At 35.5% G+C, this 26,674-nt stretch overlaps 1 protein-coding gene across 1 annotated transcript in view; it reads right to left on the bottom strand.

The window, feature by feature from the left end:
* Window positions 1-2,714: 2,714 nt before the first annotated feature.
* Window positions 2,715-26,674, bottom strand: part of HELLS (helicase, lymphoid specific) — a 38,565-nt gene continuing 14,605 nt past the window's right edge. Inside the window, exons 8-23 of the mRNA XM_040485910.1 lie at window positions 24,687-24,728; window positions 21,075-21,299; window positions 20,531-20,713; window positions 19,583-19,726; window positions 16,554-16,750; window positions 16,265-16,361; window positions 14,851-15,012; window positions 13,735-13,874; window positions 13,510-13,648; window positions 12,100-12,183; window positions 11,899-12,018; window positions 10,308-10,424; window positions 9,835-9,994; window positions 7,242-7,338; window positions 7,087-7,163; window positions 2,715-3,283 (exon numbers count right to left, since the gene is read on the bottom strand). Coding sequence (XP_040341844.1) covers window positions 3,189-3,283; window positions 7,087-7,163; window positions 7,242-7,338; window positions 9,835-9,994; window positions 10,308-10,424; window positions 11,899-12,018; window positions 12,100-12,183; window positions 13,510-13,648; window positions 13,735-13,874; window positions 14,851-15,012; window positions 16,265-16,361; window positions 16,554-16,750; window positions 19,583-19,726; window positions 20,531-20,713; window positions 21,075-21,299; window positions 24,687-24,728 — 2,079 coding nt within the window. The 3' untranslated portion in view covers window positions 2,715-3,188. The remainder of the gene's footprint in view (window positions 3,284-7,086; window positions 7,164-7,241; window positions 7,339-9,834; window positions 9,995-10,307; window positions 10,425-11,898; window positions 12,019-12,099; window positions 12,184-13,509; window positions 13,649-13,734; window positions 13,875-14,850; window positions 15,013-16,264; window positions 16,362-16,553; window positions 16,751-19,582; window positions 19,727-20,530; window positions 20,714-21,074; window positions 21,300-24,686; window positions 24,729-26,674) is intronic.

Genomic DNA, 26,674 nt, shown 5'->3' with positions numbered 1-26,674 from the left:
CGAATGTAACAGTAATGGTAGTTAAATCAAGTCAGGACCATAAATGACTCCAAAGAACTGAACAGCAAAAGAGATTTGTTAAAAATTTTACTCCTGGAGTGTCTGGATGGCTCAGTTGGTTAAACATCTGACTTTAGCTCAGGTCATGATCTCATGGTTCGTGGGTTTGAGCCCTGCATCAGGCTCTGTGCTGACAGCTCAGAGCTTGGAGCCTACTTTAGATTCTGTGTCTCCCTACCCCTCTCCGTCCCTCCCCGCTCGCACCTTGTCTCTCTCTCAAAAATAAACAAACATTAAAAAAGTCTTTTTAAATTTTTCTCCTAAGTATGATTCCTGTAATAAAGTAACATGTAAAGTAATAAAAAACATGTTATTTGCAGAGATGTATTGGCTAATACAGCAAACAAGATCATAAAAACTTAACTAGCATTAATTTAAAAAGAAGCTCAAAACCAAAATAATTTGAGTATAGACCTTAAAACTAATAGAAGTACCTAATGTTTTGATTATAAACGTTATTACTTTCCATAAATGTTATTACTTTTCAGTCTTCCCATAAAGTATTACTTCAAACCGCTAAGATTTAAAAGAATAATATAATTACTAAGATATTAGTGAAAGACACTATCAAACATGTTTGCTTAGATTAGAAATGTTCAAGTATCACTTTCACTACACCTCTGAACACATAAGGAACTGCCTGCCTAAGGATATGGAAGACTGAACAATAAAAAAGCTAGTATTTTTCATGACAATGATCAACCAAAGGAAGACAAGCCCTGTTTGAGAATATTCTTTGAGACAGAGTATGTGAGACAAAGCAGAGAGTATGTTTCAGCATCACAGAGTGAGAACATCTGTTCCCTTCTGCCCCTTCCTTACTAAAATCTAGAAATAAGATAACATAATAGGATGAAAGAGGTATTAAACTCCCAGAAGAGAAGAGATGGCAACACAAGATTATGGAAGCTGGAAAATAAATGCATGGTTTCTAACAGTCTCAACAGGTGGAGTACAAGCTCAGAAGCTCAGATTTGGGATAGTCTGAGTTATCAGGCAACCAATTAAACATGTCAAGTAGTCAGCTGGATATGAGTTCAGGGGAAAGAATTCTGGCTAGAGATATAAAGAAATCTGAGCCATCTACTTAAAGCAGTAACTTAAAGCAGTATCTTAAAGCAGCTAAGATCATGAGCCCTAAGCTCTGCTTGGATGTTCTAATGTCTAGGGGTCAAAGACATAAAAAAGAAATAGCAAAGGGGACAAGGAAGAATCAGAGAAGTAGGAAGGAAAACCAGGCCAATGTGTTCGCTAGAAATTAGCAAACTAAGGACATTGTTTAGGAGGTTACATTGTAGCTTAAAGACCAAGCAAACTGAGGTGACAGATCTCAGTAAGAACTGTTCCAATGGACAGAAGGGGATGAAAATCTGACTGGAACAGATCTAGGAAAAAAAAAATGGAAGAGGAGAAACAAAAATAATTGTCTGTGTTGTATAAATTTTGTTTAGATTTGATTAAAATGAATATGCACATAAAAGCTGAAATTCTTGAGCTATGTCCACAGATTTCATTATGAGAAACACAGCCCTATATCATCAATTGTAAATACAGACAATTTTTCAAGGAGCTTTTTATAAAAGAGAAATGAGGCATTTCTGTTGGCTCCAGACAGGAGGATATATCCATAGTAACAGGAAAGGAGGACTCATGAGCACAGATGATGGTAGATTCACAGGTGCAGTGGTAGCAACTTTTGCAAGTTCTTTTCTGATTATTTCTATTTTCTAAGGGCCAACAGGGAACAAGATAAGAGGGAGGGGTTACATCTTACAGATGTAAGAACAGAAGTAAACCCATGAAACAGTCACTGGAAAATATAATCCTGTAACCTGTGCCTATATCCAAGTTAAATGCTCAAGTAACACCTTGAGACACCATTTATTGTCTGGTTGCCATTTGCGCGGCACTGTTGTCAAATTCCTGTCTTATTCTTGCACAATTTAGAACAGACTAGGGAAACTTAGTAGGACTACTAAACAACCAAGTTACAGGTATGATTAGCCAGCATGACCGACTGGTAAACATTCCCACTTAAAAAACACACCTGCTCTGTAGTCTGTTCATTTGAATAGTCTCTCAGAACAATTTTCCTTCTAAGTCCTAGTTTGATTACCCTAAGGCAGAGATAATCTAATCTATATTGAATACAATAACATTTTCGCGAGAGACAAACAACCTACACAGAAATGTATGGTTCAGGGAGCATTCAGGACCTCTCTTCCTTACAATCTGACATACAAGCCCTAAATTGTTCCCATTTTGGCCTTTATGTTCCTCTACTATATACTATGAATTTCATAGGAATTTCATTCCTACATCTTGTTTTCTTCTCTCTGGTACGATTTACTCCTCCTACTAATATATACATTTTCAAGGTCTTTGCTCTCGTTATATTCTTGTTTTGCACAATATATTACCACTTTCAACTTCTGGCTTTTTTGGTCAAGACCCTACAGTTTCTCTGAGAGCCTTCTCTGCATTAACCAATGTCCAGTTGTAATCTTCATATGACGTATGTGTATAGTACTACTAATGAATAAAAATCAAGTCAACATAATAATACTGAGTCACAATGCCAGTCCAGACTTCTGCTATTACTTCACCTGAACCATTATTTTCCTGGGGGGGGGGTGGGGGGGGGGAATCTGAGATCATCATATAACAAACATTTATTTGGCGATTTATTTTATAGAAATAGACTCTAAAACCAAACAATTTCTTATTTAAACACCAGAAAGCATAATCCCAATCATTCCCCCATCAAAAGCCTACTCCATAAATGAAGTACCCCAAACCCATGAACTGTACTCCTAAAAGGGGGGAAAGACTTTAAACTTCCACAGGAAGACTGTATAAATCTGGCAATGGTTAAGTACACATCAGCCTGTACCCAAGAATATTACCGAGCCCAAAAAATTAACGGAAAAATCTAAACTTACTATGAGTACTTCTTTGTTCTTAATAAGGCTCAGAAAATTACCATCTATTAATTATGCAATGGTACAAGTTTCATTATGTAAACTGATACAACCAAAAAAGTAAAGCGGATAATCTGGATTTTAAAACCAATACAGGTAAATCACTAGATGTAAACAAGAACTTTAAAGGCAGTCTTTAGTTCCAATTTAAAACAAACATTCAGGACTGGAATCCTCAGAATTTTCTAGTATCTTGAAAATCCCCATCTTCTCTTTAATCGGTCCTGAGGCATTCATTTGATCTAAGAGAAAAATACATAAATGTTTTTTATTTTTTTAAACAAGTATTTATTTTTTAAAAAGTATAAGAATCTAAAAAAGAATATTAAAAGAAATGTCCAATATGTTGTTATGAAAAGAGTCATCTGTCCAAAACCTAAAAAACCACAAAAATGTGAGCCACTTTATTCCTCAATCATTAATAGTCAATGTAACAAAAGCCAGAAAGTAAAATGTACTCTTAATATAATGAGAACTGGCCTCCAAGGAACAAATATCAGTTTGCTAATCAAAATCACTTCTGTTGAATTTAAGATATATTAAGTATAGGGAAACAGTGTGAATTACATTTTCAGAAGATGTCTAAAAAATACCAAAAGCCTAATATTTGTTAAAGGCTGGAAAGCATGATACCATGAAAATTTATCTTAATACACACCCCAGCTGATAACATGTGGTCTTTTACATTTTTGTCAATGATAGCTATGGAATGAAATCTCTACTGGTGTTGAGTGGCATTACTCTGATTTCTTAGGAAGCTAAAGCATCTTTAATATGTTCCCTGGCCACTTTCCTGCCTACTCACGTTGTCCTTTTCTCTTGTTGACTTTTAGTTATCTATATGTGATAAACACTTCCTTATCTGTTAGGTGTTGCAAATATATTTCTGTGGTTTGTCTCTAATCTGTTTACAGTATCATCTGCTTTAAAAAATTTTTTTAATGTTTATTTTTGAGAGAGACAGAAAGAGAGAGATGGAGACCCAGAATCCAAAGTAGGATCCAGGCTCGGGGTTGTCAGAACAGAGCCCGATGCAGGGCCCAAATCCACTAGCCATGAGATTGTGACCTGAGCTGAAATCCGAAGCTTAATTGATTGAACCACCCAGGCACCCCAGTATCATCTGTTTTTATACAAGTCTTTAATGTAATTAAATCTATCAATCTATAAATAAACAAACATAAAAAAAATATTTTCCTGTCCTAAAGTCATACATGTATTTTCCTGTATTTTTAAAGTTTTGCTTTTAACATTTAGGTTCTGACCTGTTAATTTATTTACAATTTGTTCTTGAGTGTGGTATGGTGTCCTAGCTGTTGATTACAAATGTCCCGGGGCATGCTTAACAGACTGAGCCACCCAGATGCCCCAAAACTATAAAACTCTCAAAAGAAAACACCATGACCTTGGCTAGGCAAAGATTACTTACACATGACACCAAAACAGTAAGTGGTAACAAAAAAAGATAAACTGGACTTTATGAAAATTAAAAAGTTTTGCCCTTCAAAACACACTAATTAAGAAAGTGCATGGGGCGCCTGGGTGGAGCACTCGGTTAGGCATCCGGCTTCAGCCAGGTCACGATCTCGCGGTCCGTGAGTTCGAGCCCCGCGTCAGGCTCTGGGCTGATGGCTCGGAGCCTGGAGCCTGTTTCCGATTCTGTGTCTCCCTCTCTCTCTGCCCCTCCCCCGTTCATGCTCTGTCTCTCTCTGTCCCAAAAATAAATAAAACACGTTGAAAAAAAAATTTTTTTTAAAAAATAAAGAAAGAAAGAAAGAAAGAAAGAAAGAAAGAAAGAAAGAAAGAAAGAAAGAAAGAAAGAGCAAGATAAGGGATGCCTGGCCAGCTCAGTTGGTAGAACATGCAACTAACTCTTGATTTCAGGTCATGAGTTCGAGCCCTATTTTGGGTGTAGAGTTTAGTTGGGGGGGGAAAAAAAAGAGCATCCAAGATAAGCTATAAACCGGGAGAAAATATTTGCAAAACAAATATCTGATAAAGGACTTGTATCTAGAATATATAAAGAATTCTTCCAACTCAATAACACAATTTTAAGAAGAGCTATTTGAAATGAAGCTGAAGATATCACGAGACTATATGCAGTGATGTGCTTGTAAATGTTCAACAATTGGCTTCCCGGATACCCTGCCCCATCAAAAGGCCCTGGATTTGTAGTTTTTCCCTATTTCCACGGTATTAACATATTCCTGCCTTCACCAATACCACACTACCAACATTAACAGTGCTGAAGGTAGGGGTGGGAAAAGATGTGCAGTAGTATAGCTTTACACAGTATTTCCCCTACGCAGTTACGATACACATAATTAGGCATAGATTACCAGTAGGTTATGAAATAATTAGGGAATGATGAGTTTTAAATATATTTGTTTTCAAAATAATTTATGGTCACCAATGTAGGCATCAACTCATTATTCTAAAAACTGAAAAACAGAAGAAGCAATTTATCCTGCTTCACCTGTATAAACTATATCTCAGAATAACCAGAGTTGGTAGGGAAAAGTTCTTAATAGACTCATTCTGGCTAATAAAGGAAAAACAAAACAAGAAAATCACCATTTTGCAATCCTTAAGGTAATAATTGTTCAAAACAATCATCAGTGGATACTAAAATCATCAGGCTTAATAAAAGACAGAAAACTTGGTAAGATCAGCCTGAATGACCTGACTAATCTTAGCTCACTAAAAATAAGAAACCCAGAAAAGTACTTCCTGGTAGGATTTAAAATATGACAATAGCTATTTGGTCTCAGCTGGTGACATACCATCTAGACTAAGGAAGACCTGGAAACTTCAGGACCATGTGAACTGCGTCAGCAAACACCAGAAGTACCCAGGAGGCCAGGGTGATGCTGGTGGCATGACCACAGGATCCACTTCAACAAATATCACTGAAGTTACTTTGGGAAAGTTGGAATGAGGCATTACCACTTACAGAGGAACCAGAGCCTCTGCCCACCTATCAACCCTGATAAATGCTCCCCAAAACAAGACTGGAGCTGATTCTACCATTGATGAAATGAAATTGGGCTGCAAACATCCGGGAAAGAGAAAGTTCCCAAAACAATCTGTCATCATGAAGGCTAAACTCTTCAGCGGAAGAGTGGAGAAGGTTACGGGTGTCTATGTGGGGGAGCCTGGTAGCTTAAAACCAGGTGGAGGGAGCTCATTAAATGCTAACAGGTGCTTTTCTCAAAGAGAGAAAGAACAAAGTATTACAAAGTATTCATAAGAAACAGAACCTAGGGGCGCCTGGGTGGCTCAGTCGGTTGAGCAGCCGACTTTGGCTCAGGTCACGATCTCGCGGTCCATGAGTTCAAGTCCCGCGTCGGGCTCTGTGCTGACAGCTCGGAGCCTGGAGCCTGTTTCCGATTCTGTGTCTCCCTCTCTCTGACCCTCCCCCATTCATGCTCTCTCTCTGTCTCAAAAATAAATAAACGTTAAAAAAAAAAAAAAAAAAAACAGAACCTAGATCTAATTAAGCCTATAGAGCTATTTACATAGCTATTTATCACTTTTCTGAAAATGAGATTGAGGAACAAATCAACGAACACAAAACGGGTTAAAAAAATCAGCCAATTTCAAAATATAGGTCATTTTATAGGACAACCCACTTTTCCTCTATGACATGCAACAATGAAAGTGAGAAGGATGTTACAGAAGAGTCATAACAAACAATGAAATTTGGATCCTGATTCAAACTGTAAAAAAGGATTTGAGACAACTGGGGAAATCTGACTATGGCCTGGGTAGTAGATGATATCAAGGTTTTAGTGCCAATTCTCTTAAATGTAATGACATAGTGGCTACATTTAAAGACCTGCTCTTCCCAGTAAAAGATGCCTGAGTAAAATGCCATGATTTTAAGATTCTGTCAAAAGAGAATCAAAATGAAAAAAGGCTAGTTAAATGTTGTGGACTATTGTGGCTGAATCAATTACATATAGGGGTATGTTAAGTATTACTATTCTCTCTTCTTACATGTCTGTTTCAGTTTCCAGTAAAAGAAAAATAAAAGGTTACTTGCCAATGAGATCACTTCGATCTAGCAACAACTCCAAATCTTTATCACTAATGACCTTCTCTCTTGATCCTTTTACTTCTCTATAAGAAAACAAAATATTCAAGTCCATATGATAAATCAAAACTATGAATTACATTTTTTAAATTAAAATATCTTACCTTTCATAATCTCTAGATTTTAATAATTCCATTAATTCCTTAGGGTCTAAGAAGTTCTTAGATTGATTTAATCCAGACTGACCACCTTTGAAATGATCTAGAAAAAAATTTTCAAGAAAATCAAAACATTGAAAATTGCCTTTAAAACCAAAATATACTACATTATAAACCAATCAGAATGGTGTATGTTAAAAAGTATAGGCAAAGTCAAGTGGTGATAAGGAGAAAAGTAATCACAGCTCTCATACTTTGCTAGTAGAAATGTAAAATGGTATGTCTGCTTGGAGAAAAAATTCAGCAGGTTCCTATAAGTAAACATGCACCCATCCAAAGACCAAGAACAAACAAGTGCATGTGTCCATAAACACTTGTACAAGAACAGCTTATTCAGAAAAAACCAAGATCTGAAAAACAACTTAAATGTCAACCAACAAAAGAATGGACAAACTATTAACTTCTAATATAACATAAATGAATCTCAAAATGTTCTGCTGAAAAAAGTAGTAGCTACATACATACAAATGAATCCACATATGAAGTTAAAGGAAAAACTAATTTGTGTCACAAAAATCAGAACAATGGCTGCCTTCTGGTGAGGAACAAGAGAGCATGGAAAATGACTGGTGTAGGGGAAAATGGTTTTGGATGATGGAACTGTTTACCTTGACCTAGAGGATAGTTACACTGTGTATTCATTTACCAAAATTCATCAACCTGTACATTTAAGATCTGGTTATTTTACTGTATCCATATTATACCTCAATAAAACACTGACAGTATTTTAAAAATTCTTTTCAAATTGTTCTTTGAAATTAATTTCTCAAAATACTGAAAACAGACTTGGGAAAATAAAACTAGACAAATTTTACTGAATTTAAACTATATTCAATAAAGAAAATATATTTCATCAAATTCCTAAAGCAGCACAGGTGAAAAATTTTTAATTTGCACAAAATCTTCTTAGAAAAGTTCTTTTTTCCTCCAATGTAAATTCCAACTACAATCTGAATGTTCCATGAAGTCAAATTAAAGATTCTAAAACCTAACCTCAATGTCAGATACACTGGAGGAAGTATTTGCAAGTAGAGAGCAAGAAGAAAAGTAGCATAAAATAAACTAATAGTGATTTTTGACATCATGTTCCCATTACTCTAGGCTTCACAACTTAACAGATGTTTTCAACTTTTGTGATGTAGCCATGAAGCCAATTTCTCCAAATAGATTTTCATACTGAATGAATAAAAGCAGAAACTTCTCCAAGGAATCTTAGGGAACAGAATATACAATGCCAATGCCTCACCTACTTCACTTCCCCTACTTCTCACAATCTAAAACACTGTATTTTAAAGAAGATTATATTTGAAACAATGAAAAGGACATTCTAGAGCCACATATTTTTTGAAATAGCAACTTAAATCAAGTAAATAGTTTTTATAGCACTACTTCAATGTATCCTTAATATTCTAAAATAAATTTTTTTCAATGTTTTATTTTTGAGAGAGAGAGAGAATCAGAGACAGAGCATGAGCAGGGGAGGGGTAGAGAATCTGAAGCAGGCTCCAGGCTCTGAGCTGTCAGCACAGAGTTGAACACAGGGCTCAAACTCATGAACCATGAGATCATGACCTGAGCTGAAGTCATCATGACCTGAGCTGAAGTCAGATGCTCAACTAACTGAGCCACCCAGGCACCCCGATATTCTAATACTTAATATACTGAACTTCCAAGAAGAGGCTTGAAACTTTCTTAAAGCCTTCCGACAGGCAAATCTCTTATCAAGAATAAGCATTAACATCATGTCAGAGATTAGGATATGGCATTTTAAAAGTGTCCTGGATAGGGGTTTCCTTGCCCCTCTGCTCCTCATCTAGACACTAATGTTTTTCCTTTGTGTTTATGGTTACACCAATCTAGTTTAGGTCTTTACAGCTGCAAATTCCCCACTGCTTACTAAAATCCTAATCAAGCTGTACTTATTCATATATTTTTTTATTTTACAGAAAGAGCATGCGCACAGGTGGGTGGGGGAGAGGGGCAGTAGGAGAGACAGCCTAAACAGGCTCCACTCTCAGCGCAGAGCCTCACATGGGGCTTACTCCCATGGCCCTGGGATTATGACCTGAGCCGAAATCAAGAGTTGGAGGCTCCAATGACTGAGCCACGTAATCGCCCCCGTACTAATTTCTTTTATAAGGAAATCAGTGGGGCACCTGGCTGGCTCAGTCAATGGAGCATGCAACTCTTGATCTTGGGGTTGTGAGTTCAAGTCCCACACTGGGTGTGAGATTACTTAAAAATAACATCTTTCAGGGGCGCCTGAGATGCTAAGTCAGTTAAGCGTCCAACTCCTGGTTTTGGCTCATGTCATGATCTCAGTTTATGGGACTGAGCCTCGCATTGGGCTTTACGCTGACAGTGCTACTTGGGATTCTCTCTCTGCCCTTCACCTGCTCATGCTCTTTCTCGCTCTCAAAATAAATAAATACACTTAAAAAAAAATCTTCAAAAATGTAATAAGGAAAATATCAGTAACAAAATCCCACAACATACAACAGGCAACTGAAACAAAAAAGTACTACAAAGTATTATTTACTTTTGTGGATGATCAACTTTTCCAGTTTTCTTTTAGCAGCTGCTCTTTCCACAATTTTCTGATCAATAGTATTTGCTGTGACAAGACGATATACAACAACAGGCTTTGTCTGACCAATTCTATGACATCTATCCTGGGCCTGAAGATCAGATTGGGGATTCTTAGAGTAAAAAGAAAAATAACATTTAACAGTTGAATATTAAAGTTACTTAAACTCATAATATGTGGGTAAAGTCACATGCATGCATGATCCAATCAGAATCTTTTAAATAGTGTCTTAAACTCATTTTAGATCTCTAGAATGACTTCAATGATAAAACATGTTCAAGTCTTTACACATAGGGTACTTGATAATGATTTTTGTTTTAAAATGGGATACCTTTTCAAAATAAAATTGCAAAGCATACAATGAAAGATAAAAAAAAAATTCAGAATGGAAATATAATCAGCATATTGCTATACTTTTGACTTACCCAATCACTATCATAAATGATAACTGTATCTGCTGCAGTCAAATTAATGCCCAGGCCACCAGCTCGTGTACTGACTAAGAAGATAAACACCTCTGGATCTGTGTTGAAGCTGTGCATCTAAAAGCAAAAAAGGGTACAGACCCAAGGAATTAAGAAATTATTATTGCCTGGAATATGGATATGGTGTTGCATGTGGAGCAACCATCTTATAACCATATGTTTATAGCAAAGGCAGGGGGGGGAAGGCAATGCCAAGGGATATAATAAGCCAGCATTCTCTAAACTAGGTATGAATTCTTCATTACCTACAGGATTTTTGATGTGGAGTAAAAAAATAATGACAACCCCAGAAGTCATTACAGTTGAAAAAGACAGGGCACCTGGGTGGCTCAGTTCGTTAAGTGTCTGACTTTGGCTTGGGTCATGATCTCATGACTTGTGGGTTCGAGCCCCATGTCAGGCTGTGCACTGACAGCTCAGAGCCTGGATGGAGTCTGCTACGGATTCTGTGTCTCCCTCTCTCTCTGCCCCTCCCCTGCTCATGCTCTGTCACTCTTGCAAAAATAAACATTAAAAAATATTTTTTTTAAAAAGCTGAAAAAGACTAATTTGCTGGAAAGAGGTAAAATTATCAAAGACTTCCTTCCCACAAAATAAATAATTGTAAGCATATCCACTGCCCAAATTAAGACAATAAACCAGGGACTTTAAGAAGCACTCTATCAATTTGATCTTCAGAGGGGCTTGACACTGAGTAGTTCAGTCAGGCCAGTCACACAGGTAGGTCATACCTATGTAACTAACCTTCAGTGGAAACCATGGACACCAAGGCTCAAATGAGCTTCCCTGGCTTACTTCACATGTGAGGTTACAAATTGTTCCTGAGAGAGCACCTGGGTGTCTCCAGTCGGTTAAGCGTCTGACTTCGGCTCAGGTCATAATCTTGTGGTTCATGAGTTTGAGCCCTGCGTCAGGCTCTGTGCTGACAATTCTGAGCCTGGAGGCTGCTGCAGATTCTGTCTCCCTTTCTCTCTGCCCCACCCTCACTCATGTTCTCTCTCAAAAATAAACATTAAAAAATTAAAAAACAAAAATTAAAACACCCAGGTGCCCCTGTTACCTCAATATTCTTACAGTGGTGGTGAAGTAGGATATTATGAAGTAAAGGTGGACCAAAAGACACATATAATTTAAGAATCATTAAGACTTAGCGGTGCCTGGGTGGCTAAGTCAGTTAAGCATCCGACTTCGGCTCAGGTCGTAATCTCATGGTTCGTGGGTCGAGCCCGACATCGGACTCTGTTGGCAGCCCAGAGCCTGGAGTCTGCTTCAGATTCTGTGTCTCCCTCTCTCTGTGTCCCTCCCACGCTTGTGCTCTGTCCCACGCTTGTGCTCTGTCTCTCTCAAACGCAAACATTAAAAAAAAAAAAAAAATCACTAAGACTTCTTATAACTAAAAAATGCTTAGGTTTTTGATCCTGTTACAAGGTTTTCAGTCTATCAACTTGTGGGTCTACTCTGAACATTACTTTAGAAATCAAGATATGAATTACAAAAAGGAATTTGATACGTATGACATAAATAGTCTTACATTTTTTTCTCTCTCTGAATAAGACATGGATCCATCAAGCCTGCTGAAGTTGAAATTTCTAAAGTGGCAGTAATCCATCAAAATATCTAACATTCTTGTCATTTGTGAAAATAGCAGCACCTGAAATTTAAATATATCTTAGTATCTATTCTGATTAATAGGAAGTAATTAAATAACCAAAAATCCAATCAAAAGTACCACCTTGTGACCTCTGGATTTTAGTTCTGGCAGCATTCGATCCAAAATTAAGAATTTCCCAGAATTTGTTACCAACTCTTCATCAATCTTAAAAGCAGACAAAGAGGGACAACAGAAAAAATAGTCACAATAATTATCAATAACTTTTGTCAAATAAAATCCAGATGAACAGTTCATTTTAATGACGAATAAGTCCCTATAAAACTAAAATTTTTAAAAATTGACCTTGTTATTTGATCTTTTTAAATAAGAAGATAGTTCTTTCTCAGGGAAAGACACACTCTAGAATTTAAAACCAATGATTTCACAAAAACAAAAATCAGTCTAAGTCCAACCTTGATCTATCCTCCCCACCCCTCTCCCAAAGGCTTTGTTTGTAATAAGAGAACTGTTAAGTTTAAACCTACTACACATGTTGAAGTTTTTCCTTTATAAATGTAGTTTCAATAAAATATGAATATTACTGCTAGAATTCTCAGTATAAACATAAGAGCTTATAAGCAACCTAAATATTGAAGAAAATTTTCACCTGGTGACTATTAATTTCCTCATCAGAGATTATCTTCTTCCTTACTTGAATGAAAAACTGTAAAGAAGTGGTTTGAAAATGGGGGCAATTTTGCCCTCCATCCCAGGGTATATTTGGCAATATCTAGAGACATTTTAGGTTATCACAACTGGGGAAAACATATTTGGTATCCAGTGACCAGAGACTAGGGATAATGTTAAATGGCATATAGTTCACAGGCCAGCACCTTGTAAAAAAGATCTGGCCCCAAATGTCAATATTGTCAGGGATAAGAAACTCTACTGTGTAAGCTAGTGTGAAATAGGGTTATTGAGGATTACTAAAAACAGATTTATTTTAATACTATGCCATTTTTCCATCAAGTGCCCAAGAAAGTAATTTCATTCACCTAATCTGAATGCCTGTAACTTAGTAAACTTTTTGGTTCTGTGACTATCTGTTGAGATGTAGGTAATGAGCAGCCAGAATGATTTTGACAAGCTAAATACTAACTAATACTGAAAAGGTGACAACTATCTCTAATAGATAGCAAGTAAAACACAAAGTGGAAATAAATGGTATTAATAGCAAAACAAAACAAAACAAAAATACATCAATAAAACAAAAACTATTTTCACTATCACTCTAAATTTAGGGTGATTCTTAGTGTTCAGATAAAATATGTAAACAGAAATATTTCGCTTACATGTAGAAAGTGACTATCATTCTAACACTCAAAAAGTTCTTTCAATTTTGGGGGAGATGATCTTCACTTACTGGAAGGATTACAATCTTTATATTTTAAGGATTATAATACTTAAGTAATAATCAAAAAAACAAAATGACACTTTCCTTCAATACAAAAAAGTTACAGAAATCAAAACAGTACATTAAATGGTACTGACCTTAAACTCTTGTGTGACCGGGTCTATTGGGTATTCAATCAAATACGGATGATTACAGCATTTACGAAGGAGCATCATTATATTCTGCAGCTTCAGATTAACTTCAGACTCTAGAGGGATATTCGTTTCCACAACAGCTCTACCAAAAACACATAATCCACGAATGTGAGAAATACAAAAAGTATCACAGTTTAAAGGATACTTAAATTTATTTTAAACTCACACCTTTCTCGGTCTACTTCTGGCTGTATTTGACTGATCAATTTTTCCAATTCATTAGGGAAATCATCTATTTTGCTGTAATTTATTGATTTTCTGGAACGCCGTCTTGGTCGTCCAGTGGGACTTAGCTCAACTGTTTCTTTCTAAAAGTGAACAATTAAAAAGGAATATGTTTAAAAAGCTATACCCTTGAATTCTAAATATATACAAAGTGTGATAGAATACTTTTACGTACAAATGTTTTAAGACATATAGAAATAATAATTTTGTCTTTCATCATCAACTTTAGTGATTTCCAAAGGCATAAAATCAAGGATCCATCAACTTTTGCCAAGTGCAAATGTGGTCATATGAAGCCTAATTATTTTAACGTTTATGACAATATCTGAGAATTAGAGTAAATGCCTTCATATCTCCATGGAAAAAATTAAGGATAGGTAGAGCTGTTTTGAACTCATATGAAGGAATTTAATAACTTAGGGGCTCCACATATCTGCAATAGAGAGTATTTCTTTGGATTAGTATTAACACTGCAATGAAATTCTTCACAATAAGGAACAATATTAAATTCTGAATAGCTAAAAAGCCAGATCTTCCCTTTAATTATATAATAAAAATTGGGGAACAGTCTAATGGTCGTACAAAACAGAAATGTATAGACCCATAAATATTTTGAAAAGAAATACATAGGTCCATAGCGTATAGTAAAAAAATCTGGACATTTAAACAAAATCTAAGGGTCTTTAACCTCCTATAAAGGGACTATGTGCTGTGTCTGGTTGGGAAATTCTTTTAGTATATTGTGTGCTTGATCAAATGTATTTCCAAGTCCATCACTCCACAGCATGACTAGGGTTAATCTGGGACAGGAATAAAAAATTTTAACAAGCATTCCAGGTAACGATAAAGCAACTGATATGTGAATCATCACCTGAACTTCAGTAGGATCACAGAATTACTAGGAGACAACTTTTGCTACTGACCTTATGCCTTACACTCCAGTTAGAAATTCACCCTCTACATGTCCTAGAAACAGGTGATAAGCTCCAAGGCTGAAATTAACCACAAAAATTTCAATGCCAACTGTCATTGACAGTTTAGTTCAAATCCACACTCTACCTCACTGCATCCAAACATGTTTGCAATTGTACGGTTCACAATGGCTGTGTAAAAGATCTCTTGTTTCTTTGAAAGCGGTGCATAAACAACTACTTCTCGCTTGGGAGGAACTTCAAGAGCAACATCAGATTTTAGTCTTCTCAGTAAAAAAGGTGTTAGAATCTAAAATTTAAACATGAATAAACATGTGAATATTAAGCATTTCCAAGTTTTCAAGGAATACTCTCTCCACAAACCTCTTTACCCTTCTTTCTCTTTTCTTCCTATATATATACTATCAAATCTGGAAAGGGGAGATAAAATATCTCCTTGAAATTTCCCCAAACCAGAACACATCCCAAACTCATGGTATTTATCCACAACATTCCAAAATTTAACTTTTTCAAAAACTCTTAATATTATCTTAAATATTTTAAAAAGTAGAAAGATGACATTTCTGCCTTTTAGAATTAAAGTGATTGATAACCCACAACATTTACAGTGAGATTTTGGACTAGCATAAAACCAACACACCAACCAACCCAGAGATGTAAACATAAGAGTTTCCTTCTATAAGTTCTAAAATTTCAGGCTTGAAATTATTCTCATTCATCTTCCTACTGTGTGATGTCATGTGATTTTCACATTTATAAAACAACACAGAAGTAACAGGTAATTATATCATTATTAAATTGTTGAGAAGTCTTCAGAAGAATACATAAACTTGTTTAAATAATTTTGTATCCTTTATAGCCTTATCTTGAAATACACATTGATAACTCATTTACATAAAGAAAGTTCATTTTAGGGCTCTATAGTTGAATATTCCATAGGTACAGAGTCAAATACAAGAAAGGCTTTAAAAGAGAGAATATTACTACCAGTTTAAGAAAAAAGTATCTGTAAATAAGCTGCTCAGAAACACATATACCAATTGCCAAGAAAAAAAAATACAAATGATCTGGTAGGGAAAGTATGATTTGGGATTTTATTGTTACTTTCAATTTTTGTACTGTTTCACATTTTTATCATGAATATGTATAAACTTTAAAACAAAAAAATTACCATGGATTTTGAATAAAATTGTCAATGCACAATTGAAAAGTTTTGGGCTCTCATATGGAAATGACCAGGAGGCCTTTGACAGATTAATGTGTCTAAAGGAAACATAGGTAGGATTGGTGGAAACCACAGAAAACAGCAAAAAAACATTCATAAAAAACATTCATAAAAATCACCCACTTTCATTTTTTGGCTGACAAATATATCAGCAACCATAGGGGAAAAAAGGAATATACATGAGTAGGGCAAACTTTTCACTTGAGTTCTGCTGTAAAGCCATGTGACATCTGGGAGTGAGGGAAGAGACAGGGAGTTGTTAAATTTGAGGGGTCTTCATTTAGTCCATAGTAAGCATAATAAGACAAAGTCACACCTGGTGCAGCATATGCAATACATTCTGTTCTCGTTCTTTAGCAATAATATCTTCAGCAGTTTCTGAAAGACTGGTGATATCAAACCAAGATTCAAAGCTGTAAGAGAAAAAAGTGATTACAAGTTAACCTATTACATAAATCAATTGTATTAACATAATTATCACAAAGAACTTGCCAAAAAGCTATCATTTTATTCCAACTACTTAGAAGAAAGGAATTTTAACTAAGAGCACATATTTGAAAAGACTAGAAAAATAAAGAAAGTAGTTCAATAACTGGCTTACCTACCTTTTCAAGTCATCGAATACATCTGGCAACAAAAAGTTCAGTAATGACCAAAGTTCTGATAAATTGTTTTGCAAGGGAGTACCAGTCAAAAGAAGTTTGTTATCTGCATTAAATCGTTTTAACTCCCTGATCAGACGGCATTTCATGTTTTTAATCCTGTGTCCTTCATCTACTATTAAGTATTTCCAATAGCAGTGCTAGAAAAGGAATTTAGGGAAAAACTTTATAATTATGATCTCACAATTTTTCCTACAAACAATTCTAAAAATAAAATCTCCTTATTAGGGATGGATGTTCAATCTTAACCAATAGCATTTCTGTATCTACTGAGGTGACCATGTTTTCCTTCGAGCTACTGAAAGGGTAGGGTAAGTAAATTTCCTAAAACGGGTATATACTTGTGTTCCTAAAATAGACCTCACTTGGCTATGAACTAATAATTAAAGTCCACCTGCTATTATGTATTTAAAATTTCTCTGTTCACATTCTTTAGGCAAAGCAATCTGTGGTTTCCCTGTGTAATACTTTGTCAGGTTTTGATTAGTATTAAACTAGATTCCTAAAAAAGAACTAAAAGCTTTTATTAGTTCCATATGCTCTGAAACATTAAATATCATTATAATTTTCATTCTTGAGGCATACATCTGAAACTGACACTTATTTAATGTTATGGTGTTCTCGATTTTTTACATAATTATTGGTTTATTTAGGTTTCTCTTTCTTCTGGAGTCAGTTTTAGTAATTTCTATCTTCACAGAAAGCCATCCATCTACTTTCATTAAGTTGTCATAAAAATTGTTTTAATTTCTCATTTTAAAAAACCTTGTAGGGGCATCTGGGTGGCTCAGTCAGGTTAAGCATTGGACTCTTTGATTTCAGCTCAGGTCATGATCTCAGGGTAGTGAGACTGGGCCCCTCATCAAGACTCTGCACTGGGCATGGAGCCTGCTTCTTAATTCTCTCTCTCTCTCTCTCTCTCTCTTTCTCTCTCTCTCTCTCTCTCTCTCTCCCCCCTCTGCCCCTCTCCTTGGCTCCCTCTGTCAAATAACAAAATTTGACCATTAAAAAAAAAAAAAAAAGCCAAAACCACCCCCAAATTTTTTATTTCAAGCATTATGATCTCAAAGGAGAAAAAAAACCCTTGTAAAAAAAGCAAAACCAACAAAACCAAAAAATCTTACTCTCATTTTTATTATCTTTCTCTTTTATGTTGATTGGCAAACTTAAAGCTCATCTATTTTATTGCTTAAAAATACAGAAACCTGGAATATTTCTGGGAAATATAAATACCAACTTGTCAAGTTTAAGTATCCTTGGATAACAGGATTGGCAGATTGGGGGAAGAGGATGAAATGGGGCATTTTTGCATTTCACTTCAATACATTCAAAGCAGAATAAAAATTTTTTTCAAATAATATTACGACTTTAAGAAAGACAAATTGGGACTTCTTTTGCTGGTAACATGACAAACCAGATAACCTGAATAATCTGTCAGACATCTGTCTTAAAAAACCCAAACATAAATAAATGAATATGCACAACAATCAGAAAACCCAATGCAACAGAAATGAGGGTTCTGAAAAATGAATTAAGTGAACAGATACTTCTGTTGCCACTCAGCAATAGGAGCCCTGCACCCCCAAAGCTAAGATCCTTAAAATAATTTTAAGTTCAGTGAAAGAAAATTACAAAATTCTAGCCACTAGTGAATGGACTTGACAAGAAAGCTTATCTGTTTCAATATGGGTAGGATAGGGAGATCAAAATAATTAGAAAGGTCTTCACATTATATTATTTAGTAGGAAACTAAAGTTTCAAGAAACAATGTATAGTACAACCCTATATATAAATTATATTTATATGCTAAGAAAAATATTTATATAGCAGTAGCATTCTCAGAATTAAAATTGTTTTTGGGGTGCCCACATGGCTCAATTGGCTAAGCATCCAATTATTGATTTTGGTTCAGGTAATGATCTCACAATTCATGGGTTCAAGCCCTACGTCACGCTCTGTGCAGACAGTGCAAAGTCTGCTTAGGATTCTCTCTCTCTGTTCCTCCCTGCTTGTGCTCTCAAAATAAATAAATAAGCTTAAAAAAATAATTAAAATTGCTTTTAAGTCTGCATGCTTTTTTCTACAAGCAGTATTATTTTACTGTGAAGAAGTAACATAACTGCAATTCATATTCCAAATTCCCACCAGCACACAAGTCAATTTTTTTTTTAATGTTTATTTTTGAGAGAGAGAGAGAGAGAGAGAGAGAGCGCGAGCGAGCATGAGTGGGAGAGGGGCAGAGAGAGAGAGGGAGACACAGAATCCGAAGCAGGCTCCAGGCTGTAAGCTGTCAGCCCAGAGCCCAAAGCGGGGCTTGAACCCACAAATCATGAGATCATGACCTAAGCCGAAGTCAAAAGCTCAACCGGTTGAGCCACCCAGGCGTCCCAAGTAAAATCTGATCCATCAAACAGAGAAAGGAAAAACAAAGTAGTAAAGAACTATGTGAAATAGGTGAAACAGTGATAAAGTATTTCAAATACCAAACAAGGAACTGATGATAGAGGCAATGAGCAAAAGTTAATATTCCAATTGTATTAAAACTTGGGCACTAATTGGTAATGTTATGCCATATATCCAGAAGACAGTCTAAAATTAACTTGTCTTCATATATTATATTCTTATTTAATTAAAATTAAATGGATAAGTACCATATACTTAAACCACATGTCAGACATGTCTGTAATACATTCACAGATTAGGTATGTCTACTTGATTCTAACACACTAAGATGATATTATGGCTAAAGGCAAGGTACTATAGGCCTTAATTTTCTTGTTAGAAGACTACAACCTTCAGCTCAATCTTTCTGTTAATATAAACCTCTAGTTTCTAAAACTAGAAACTGTAAAACACAATCTGACTTCCATTAGGAAAAAAAAATTAAATGCTACTGGATGATAAGAAAGTGCTATGAACTAAGAAAACTATGGTTTATAAGTTACAAAGAATTCAATGTAAACAAATCATACCTGTAATGCATTTCGGTCTCTCATGGCTATTTCAAATGAAGTAATTACCACAGGATGAATCTGCAGTGTCCCTTTACGCTTGTGAATATTCTTTACTAATTTTCGACGTTCCTGCTGGGTTCCATGATATAACATAGTAGGAATCTAGATTTTACATTGGAACAAAATATAAGTATCAACAATTTGGAAAACATAATATTAATCATTTAGGAGAGAAAAAAAGACAATTTAATTTAATCTTAGCTCTATTTCTCTATACCAAATGAGTCAATCACCTCTACTAAATTATTTTATTACTACTATAAGGGAATAAGGAAAAGTCATAAAAACAAATTAAGTTTAAAGCAAGGATACAGCTAAGATGACACACATATATGGAAGGTAATCACAGTAAGAGAAATAAATTCTACCTAGGTCAGACTTAGGTGAATCAAATTTCCCAGTACACTCAAAATCATCCAAGCCAACCCCCTGTTGGGTTCCATGTTGGTAGCACAGAGCCTGCTTGGGATTCTCTCCCTCCTTCTCTCTCTGCCCTTCCCCTGCTCGCGCTCTCTTGCTTGTTCTCTCTCTAAATAAACATTTAGAATTATTTTTGGCAAATATCCAAAATTATTAATACCTACTCTTTTCCATATACACTAAAAGTAGATTTTGCAGACATTTGAAAAATAACTTAAATAAGAGTGTGTGGCTGGCTCAGCCTGAGGAGTGTGTGACTCTTGATCTCAGGGTCATGAGTTTGAGCCCCAAGTTGGGTGTATAGATTAAATAAACTTAAAAACGAAACAAACAAAAAAATCCACACAAAACCTCAAATAAGATGTAGTGTTTCTGTAGTGCAGAAATCAACATAATTATAGTAACAGTTCTACAATTTAATTCAGGCAACAAAACAATAAAAATATTTGCAATGAAATGTATTCAACAAAAGGAAACATATCTTACATCTGGTGTAAATCTTTGGAATTCAGCCATCCAGTTAGGAAGTGTAGACAAAGGTCCACAGACAAGAAAAGGTCCAGGTACTCCTCTCTGAATCATCAATGCAATTGTAGCAATACACTGAACTGTCTTTCCCAATCCCATTTCATCTGCTAAAATGCCATTTATTCCATTTTCCCAAAGCATCTGGACAAAATAACACACACTGTATTTAAGTTGATATAAACACCTATTGAATTAGTAATAGTTTATTCTTTTTACCCAAAAATAATTCTGATGAGACTGACACGTTGACGGTTAAGAACACTTGTGAGAAGTCAGTTATCAAAGCCATAAAAGTGTTGGCGGTCTTGAATAAGACACCAAAAATTTAGTCTTGATGGATGGATGGATAAATAAATTAGAAAATAAGTATTTACACACAAATATTCATTTCATATTTAATAATGAAACTTGGAAGGAACAACTCAAGTTGTGTTACAGCACATTAACAGGTTATTATATAGACATGAACCAGTATCTTGTATTAAAACAGAGAATTCATTACCCTAAGCCATTCCATGCCTTCCACTTGGTACCACCGCATCACTCCTCCCGTGAAGTGTTTTGGTTGTTGAAAGGGTACAGGTTGTCCATTACATTTCCGAACTGGGTCAAAAAAGAATTTAGTATTCTGCCTAACCGTTTCAGACAATCTATTTTTAATCATACTATTTGAATCTTTGTTTTTCTGAAGGTCTTCTACACAGAGATTAGAAGAGGAGGTTTCATTCTGTAAAGAAAAAACTTTAATTAGGAGTTTGGTATATAATGCTACTACCCTCTATCAGAAAACTGAATAAATTTGGAGGGCCTAGGTGGCTCAGTCAGTTGAGTATCTGCCTCTTGATTTTGGCTCAGATCATGATCTTACGGTTTGTATTGAATTTGAGACCCCTGTTGAGTTCCATGTTGGTACCACAGAGCCTGCTCGGGATTCTCTCCCTCCCTTTCTCTCTGCCCTTCCCCTGCTCCTGCTCTCTCGCTTGTTCTCTCTAAATAAACATTAAAAAAACTAATCAAAATTTACCCAGTCCCATAATCATTAAGTATGGAGAATTAAAACCATTTGTTAATAAAACCCTAGAGATGCTACTTCCATTCTCCCATAAATGCAAAGCCACTGGAGAAAAAATAACTTCTGAAAATAACTCTTACAGATTATAGGCACACACTACTGAAATGACCTTTACAAATTACACCTCCCAAATCTCTAAAATGAACTACTCAAAAATTTATTAAACTATTTGCTTCATAATTTCTTTCACTTTCTAAAGCAAAGATAATGGATAATGTCTGTAAAAAATAGGAAAGAAAAAAAAATTTATCAAGGAAACATTTACTTCCATCCAAATACTTTCACTGCAGAAAAAGGGGCAAAGTTTAAGAACTCACTACATCATGCCTAAGAGTATCAATTCATCTGTAATGACACTCATAACCAACTTATGACTAATGACAGACTTTACTGGTTACCGATGTCCACAACTCTATTTTAAGAATAGGGAAACGAGGGGCACCTCAGTGGCTCAGCTGGTTAAGTGGCTGGCTCTTGATTTCAGCTCAGGTCATGATCACAGTGTTTACGTGGGATTGAGCCCCACGTAGGGCCCTGTGCTGACAATGCAGAGCCTGCTTGGGATTCTCTCTCTCCTCTGTTCCTCCCCCTTCTCTCTCTCAATAAAAATATTTAATAAAAAAGAATGTGAAAAGGATCACTGAGTCAATTCAAATGAAAAAAGTCTTATAAATGAGAACTCATAAATAATGCCACAACTGGATATTCAGCTAGAAAATTACAAACTGAGTTTCACTATTCCATATGTAAAACTGATTTGCGATAAACATCACAATCAAATATCAAAACATCAAAACCAGAACCATCAAGCTTTTAGAAGTAAACAGAATTATCTTGTGACAGGCAAAAATTTCTTATATAAGACAAATAAATCACTAACCACCAAAAGGGAAAAAGTGAGAAAAAAGTGAAAAAGTTGAAAAGTGAAAAAGTTGAAAAAGTGAAAAGTGAAAAAGTTTTGGAGCTACTCCAAAACTTAAAAGTTCTGTTTACTAAAAGATATCATTAAGAAAACGAGTAAACAAGCCATAGACTGAAAGACACAGTGTATAAATCTGACAAAGAATTTATACCTTATTATATAAACAACTCATGTATCAAGAAAAAAAGCAAATAACCCAACAAATGGGCAAAAGCTATGGGCAGAAACTTTATAAAACATACAGCCATTAAGAACAAATGGAAATACCTATCAAGTAATTAAGAAAATGCAAAATAAAACCAGAATATTCATTTCACATTCAAGAAAATAGCTAAAATTAAAAGACTAATATGAATTGCTGGCAATAGCATGAACAGATACTTTTATACATTGCTGGTGAGAGTAAAATGATGCTCATTCCAGGAAAGGATCTGTATTTTCTTATAAAGTTCAACACACATTTATGATATGACCCAGCAATTCCATTCCAGGTATTTACCCTAGAATATGAAAACATGTCCAAACAAAGACTTGTACATAAATTATCATGGCAGCCTTACTCATAAGTCACAAAAATGGAAATAGTTCAAATGCCCACCAAGAGAACGGATAAAGAAATTTTAATATTCATTCAATGGAATGCTACTCAGCAATAAAAAAAAAAACTTCAACTAGTAATAAACTCAACAATACAAGTGAATATCAACTAGCTGAGTAAAAGCAGGAAATAAAAGGCTATGTATTTAGATTTTATTTGTATGGAAACTAACCCATGATAAAGGTTAAAAAAAAAAAAATCAGGCAGATTTAAAAAAAATGTTCATTTATTTATTTTGAGAAAGAGAGAACACCAGTGAGGGAGGGGCAGAGAGGAGAGACAGAATCCCAACCAGGCTCTGAGTTATTAGCATGGAGGCCGATGTGGGGCTCAATCCCACGACATGGAGATCATGACCTGAGCCGAAATGTAGAGTTGGAAGCTTACCAACTGAGCCACACAGGCACTCCAAAATTCAGGCAGATTTTTGACAGAAGTCAAAAAGCAGTTGCCTCTAAGTCTGGGGGTGGAGAAATGACTGGCAAGGGATACAAGGATCCTTCTTTCACGTGGAAAGATTCTAGAGCTTGATTTGAATGGTGGTTACCCAGATGTTAAGTATTTGTCAAAATTCATCAGATTGAACATGACAGCAGTATCCTTATTTATCATATATCATAAAATGAGGCGAAAACTCCATAGTACATCAGACAAGATTTGATTGAACCCTTATCTTTAAAAATGCAACTAAGGGGTGTGTGGGTGGCTCAGTTAAGTGTCCGACTTTGGCTGAGTTGATGATCTCATGGTTCAAAGTTTGGGTCCTGCATAGGGCTGTCTGCTCTCAGCACAGAGCCTGCTTGGCATTCTCAGCAACCCTTGCTCCCCGCCCTGCCACACCCCTCCTCCACTCACATTTTCTCTCTTTTTCCCCAAAAAATAATACATTCCTGAAACCATTATTACACTAGGTTAACTAACTTGGATTTAAGTAAAATTAAAACATAAAAAAGTACAACTAGTATAAAAAATATGCTAAATCTTATTTACATTTAACATTAAGCTGTAATTGTATCATAAACTAATCCTTATGCTGAAAAAAGCATAAAAAAATGCACTTAAAAGATGTAAATTTGGTCAAAATTATGGTGGCCAAACAGAATAGCTCTCACTTATAATCATGTCATCAATTTTCCCAAGAACCTATTAATCTTTGATAGGTAAGTTAATTTTTATATCCCTCGGTGAACATTTTTTCATGTTAGAATTGTTTTTGCTTCCCTAAGAAATCTTGTAATGGAAGGTACCTGGATAGTGAATACTCAGGTAACAAGGAACCTATCTACATAAAACAGGGGGTGGGGTAAGAATCAAACCTTCCCCAAAAGAACCAAAGACAATCTTTAAGGTCAGAAACAAGATTAAGACATCTCTCACAGCTTCTACAAGCTGTGAAATATATACATATGGAATGTACATATCCATATGGTTACAGGCACTTGCATCATTATTGAACTCCCAAGGACCCATAAACTATTACTTACATGGCTCCTAAATTTAGTATATCTCATAAATCTCTTACCTCATTCTCCTTTTTATTTTTTTTAGCCACAGACAAAATTTCCTAGAACATTAGAAAACAAAAATAAAATAACAATGCATGTGGTTCATTCATTTATTTATTGAACATTTATTCTGTTCTGACTTCATGCCAGGAAATGGGGATAAGGCTCTCAAGCTAATTAAAGTGCAGAGGACTCAAACTGGTGGACCTCAGGCAAAATTAAGCCTATAGTGTCTCAAAAAACTCTTCGCCTTAGTTAGCAACTCTTAAAAATTGGGGTATTTCCTCTTAAATTTTCAAGGTTTTTTGGTTTGTGTTTTAAATACAAGTTTATCTGAAGAGACTTTGGTCCAAATGCATACATGTCAATAATCCTCTAGTAGAGGGGTTGGCAAACTACAGCCTGTGGACAAACTCCAGCTGGCAACCTGATTTTGTAAATAAAGTCTAATTAGAACAAAGTCAAGCTCATTTGTTTAATTTGTGTAGGACTGCCCTCCAGGCTATAATGGCAAAGTTCGGCATTGAGTAGTTACCCACTAAATTATTCAAAGCCAAAAACATTATCTATACCCTTAGAGAAAAGGTTTTCTAAACTCTGCTCTAGAGTCTGTGTTGAGGTATTCTTGGTATTTAAAGATTCTCTTCCAAATGTTTTATAGTTCCACCTCTTGCCCGCTTTAGGCCTCTGTGGATAGACACCTGAGTCTGCAATCCTGAGCAAGAGGTAAGGCAAATAAGTTAAAATTACAGAATAGGGGCACCTGAATGGTTCTATTGGTCAAACATCTAACTCTTCATTTTGGCTGAGGTCACCATCTCATGGTTGTGGGATCAAGCCCTGAGTTGGGCTCTGTGCGGCATGGAGCCTGCTTGAGTTATTTTCACTCTTTTCCCTCTCCCTTTCCCCCTTGCTGCCCCTCCCCGACTCTCCTTTTAAAAAAATCTCTAAAATAAAATAAAATATAAAAAAACAGAATTAAAGTGTTCTGATTTTTAAGTATTTACTAGATGCTAAGGATATGAGGACAAGCAATACCTGAGTGCCACTTGGTGACTTAGGTGAGTATTACATCAAATTATCTGAAAAAGTTGTCATCAGGGCATAATCACTGAAGATAAAAGTTAGGGTTTCATTTCAAGAAGAGAATACCATGTGCAGAGGACAAAGGGGATGAAATAGTAGATACATTCACGAAACTCTGAACATATCTTAAATTTAAGATGCATAAGAGAATGATAGGACATATCAGTAAGTGGCTGACACATACATACATACATATATACATGTCGATTTATGTGTCATGTGTATGTAAAGTATTATGCAAGTATAGGAATTCATACCCTAAGGCTGAAGGGATACAGTAAACAGGCAGGAGAGTGGTCTTTTAAAATGACTAGCTAAGCTGAATCTTTTTGAACAATCTGTGAATGAATCAAAACATAAACATAATACCAGCTATGAACTATTGTTAAAAACTAAACCCCATAACTAACCTCCTGACTCTGCTTACCTCTAGCTTCATCTTTTACCACCTTTTCCTTTACATACAAACTGGAAACAAATATGTATTTTCAAGTTCTTAAAATTTGCCAGGATCTCTCCTGCCTCTGGATGTTGGTCAAAGGTTATTCTCTCTTCCTAGAACACTTCTCTACTATCTTCCCTGTATCTTACTTTTCCCTATTAACTACCCTCAACCTCCGGATGATTTAACTTTTATCCTTCAAGTCTCAACTCAGATGTCACCTTCTAGAAGATTTTAAGAACCTAACGCCTGAGTTTAGAGAGTCCTTCTATAGGCTCAACAGCACTCAATTATAATTGATTACTTTCTATATATTTCTTACTGGACATAGGCTAAGGCAAAGACAGTCTACTTTCCTTTACTAATTGACCTTATCCATGTAGGACAACATCTGCCAACAGGCAATATGCCACCAACATTTGCTACATTAAAGTAACAGTTGTGACTGGCTAAACTATGATACATCTAAATAATGGT

This window comes from Herpailurus yagouaroundi, unplaced genomic scaffold (genome assembly GCF_014898765.1).
Source record: "Herpailurus yagouaroundi ecotype Mexico unplaced genomic scaffold, PumYag 163, whole genome shotgun sequence".
NCBI lineage: Eukaryota > Metazoa > Chordata > Mammalia > Carnivora > Felidae > Herpailurus > Herpailurus yagouaroundi.
The sequence above is the reverse complement of the archived record's forward strand: the minus strand, read 5'-3'. Positions and strand labels throughout refer to the sequence as shown.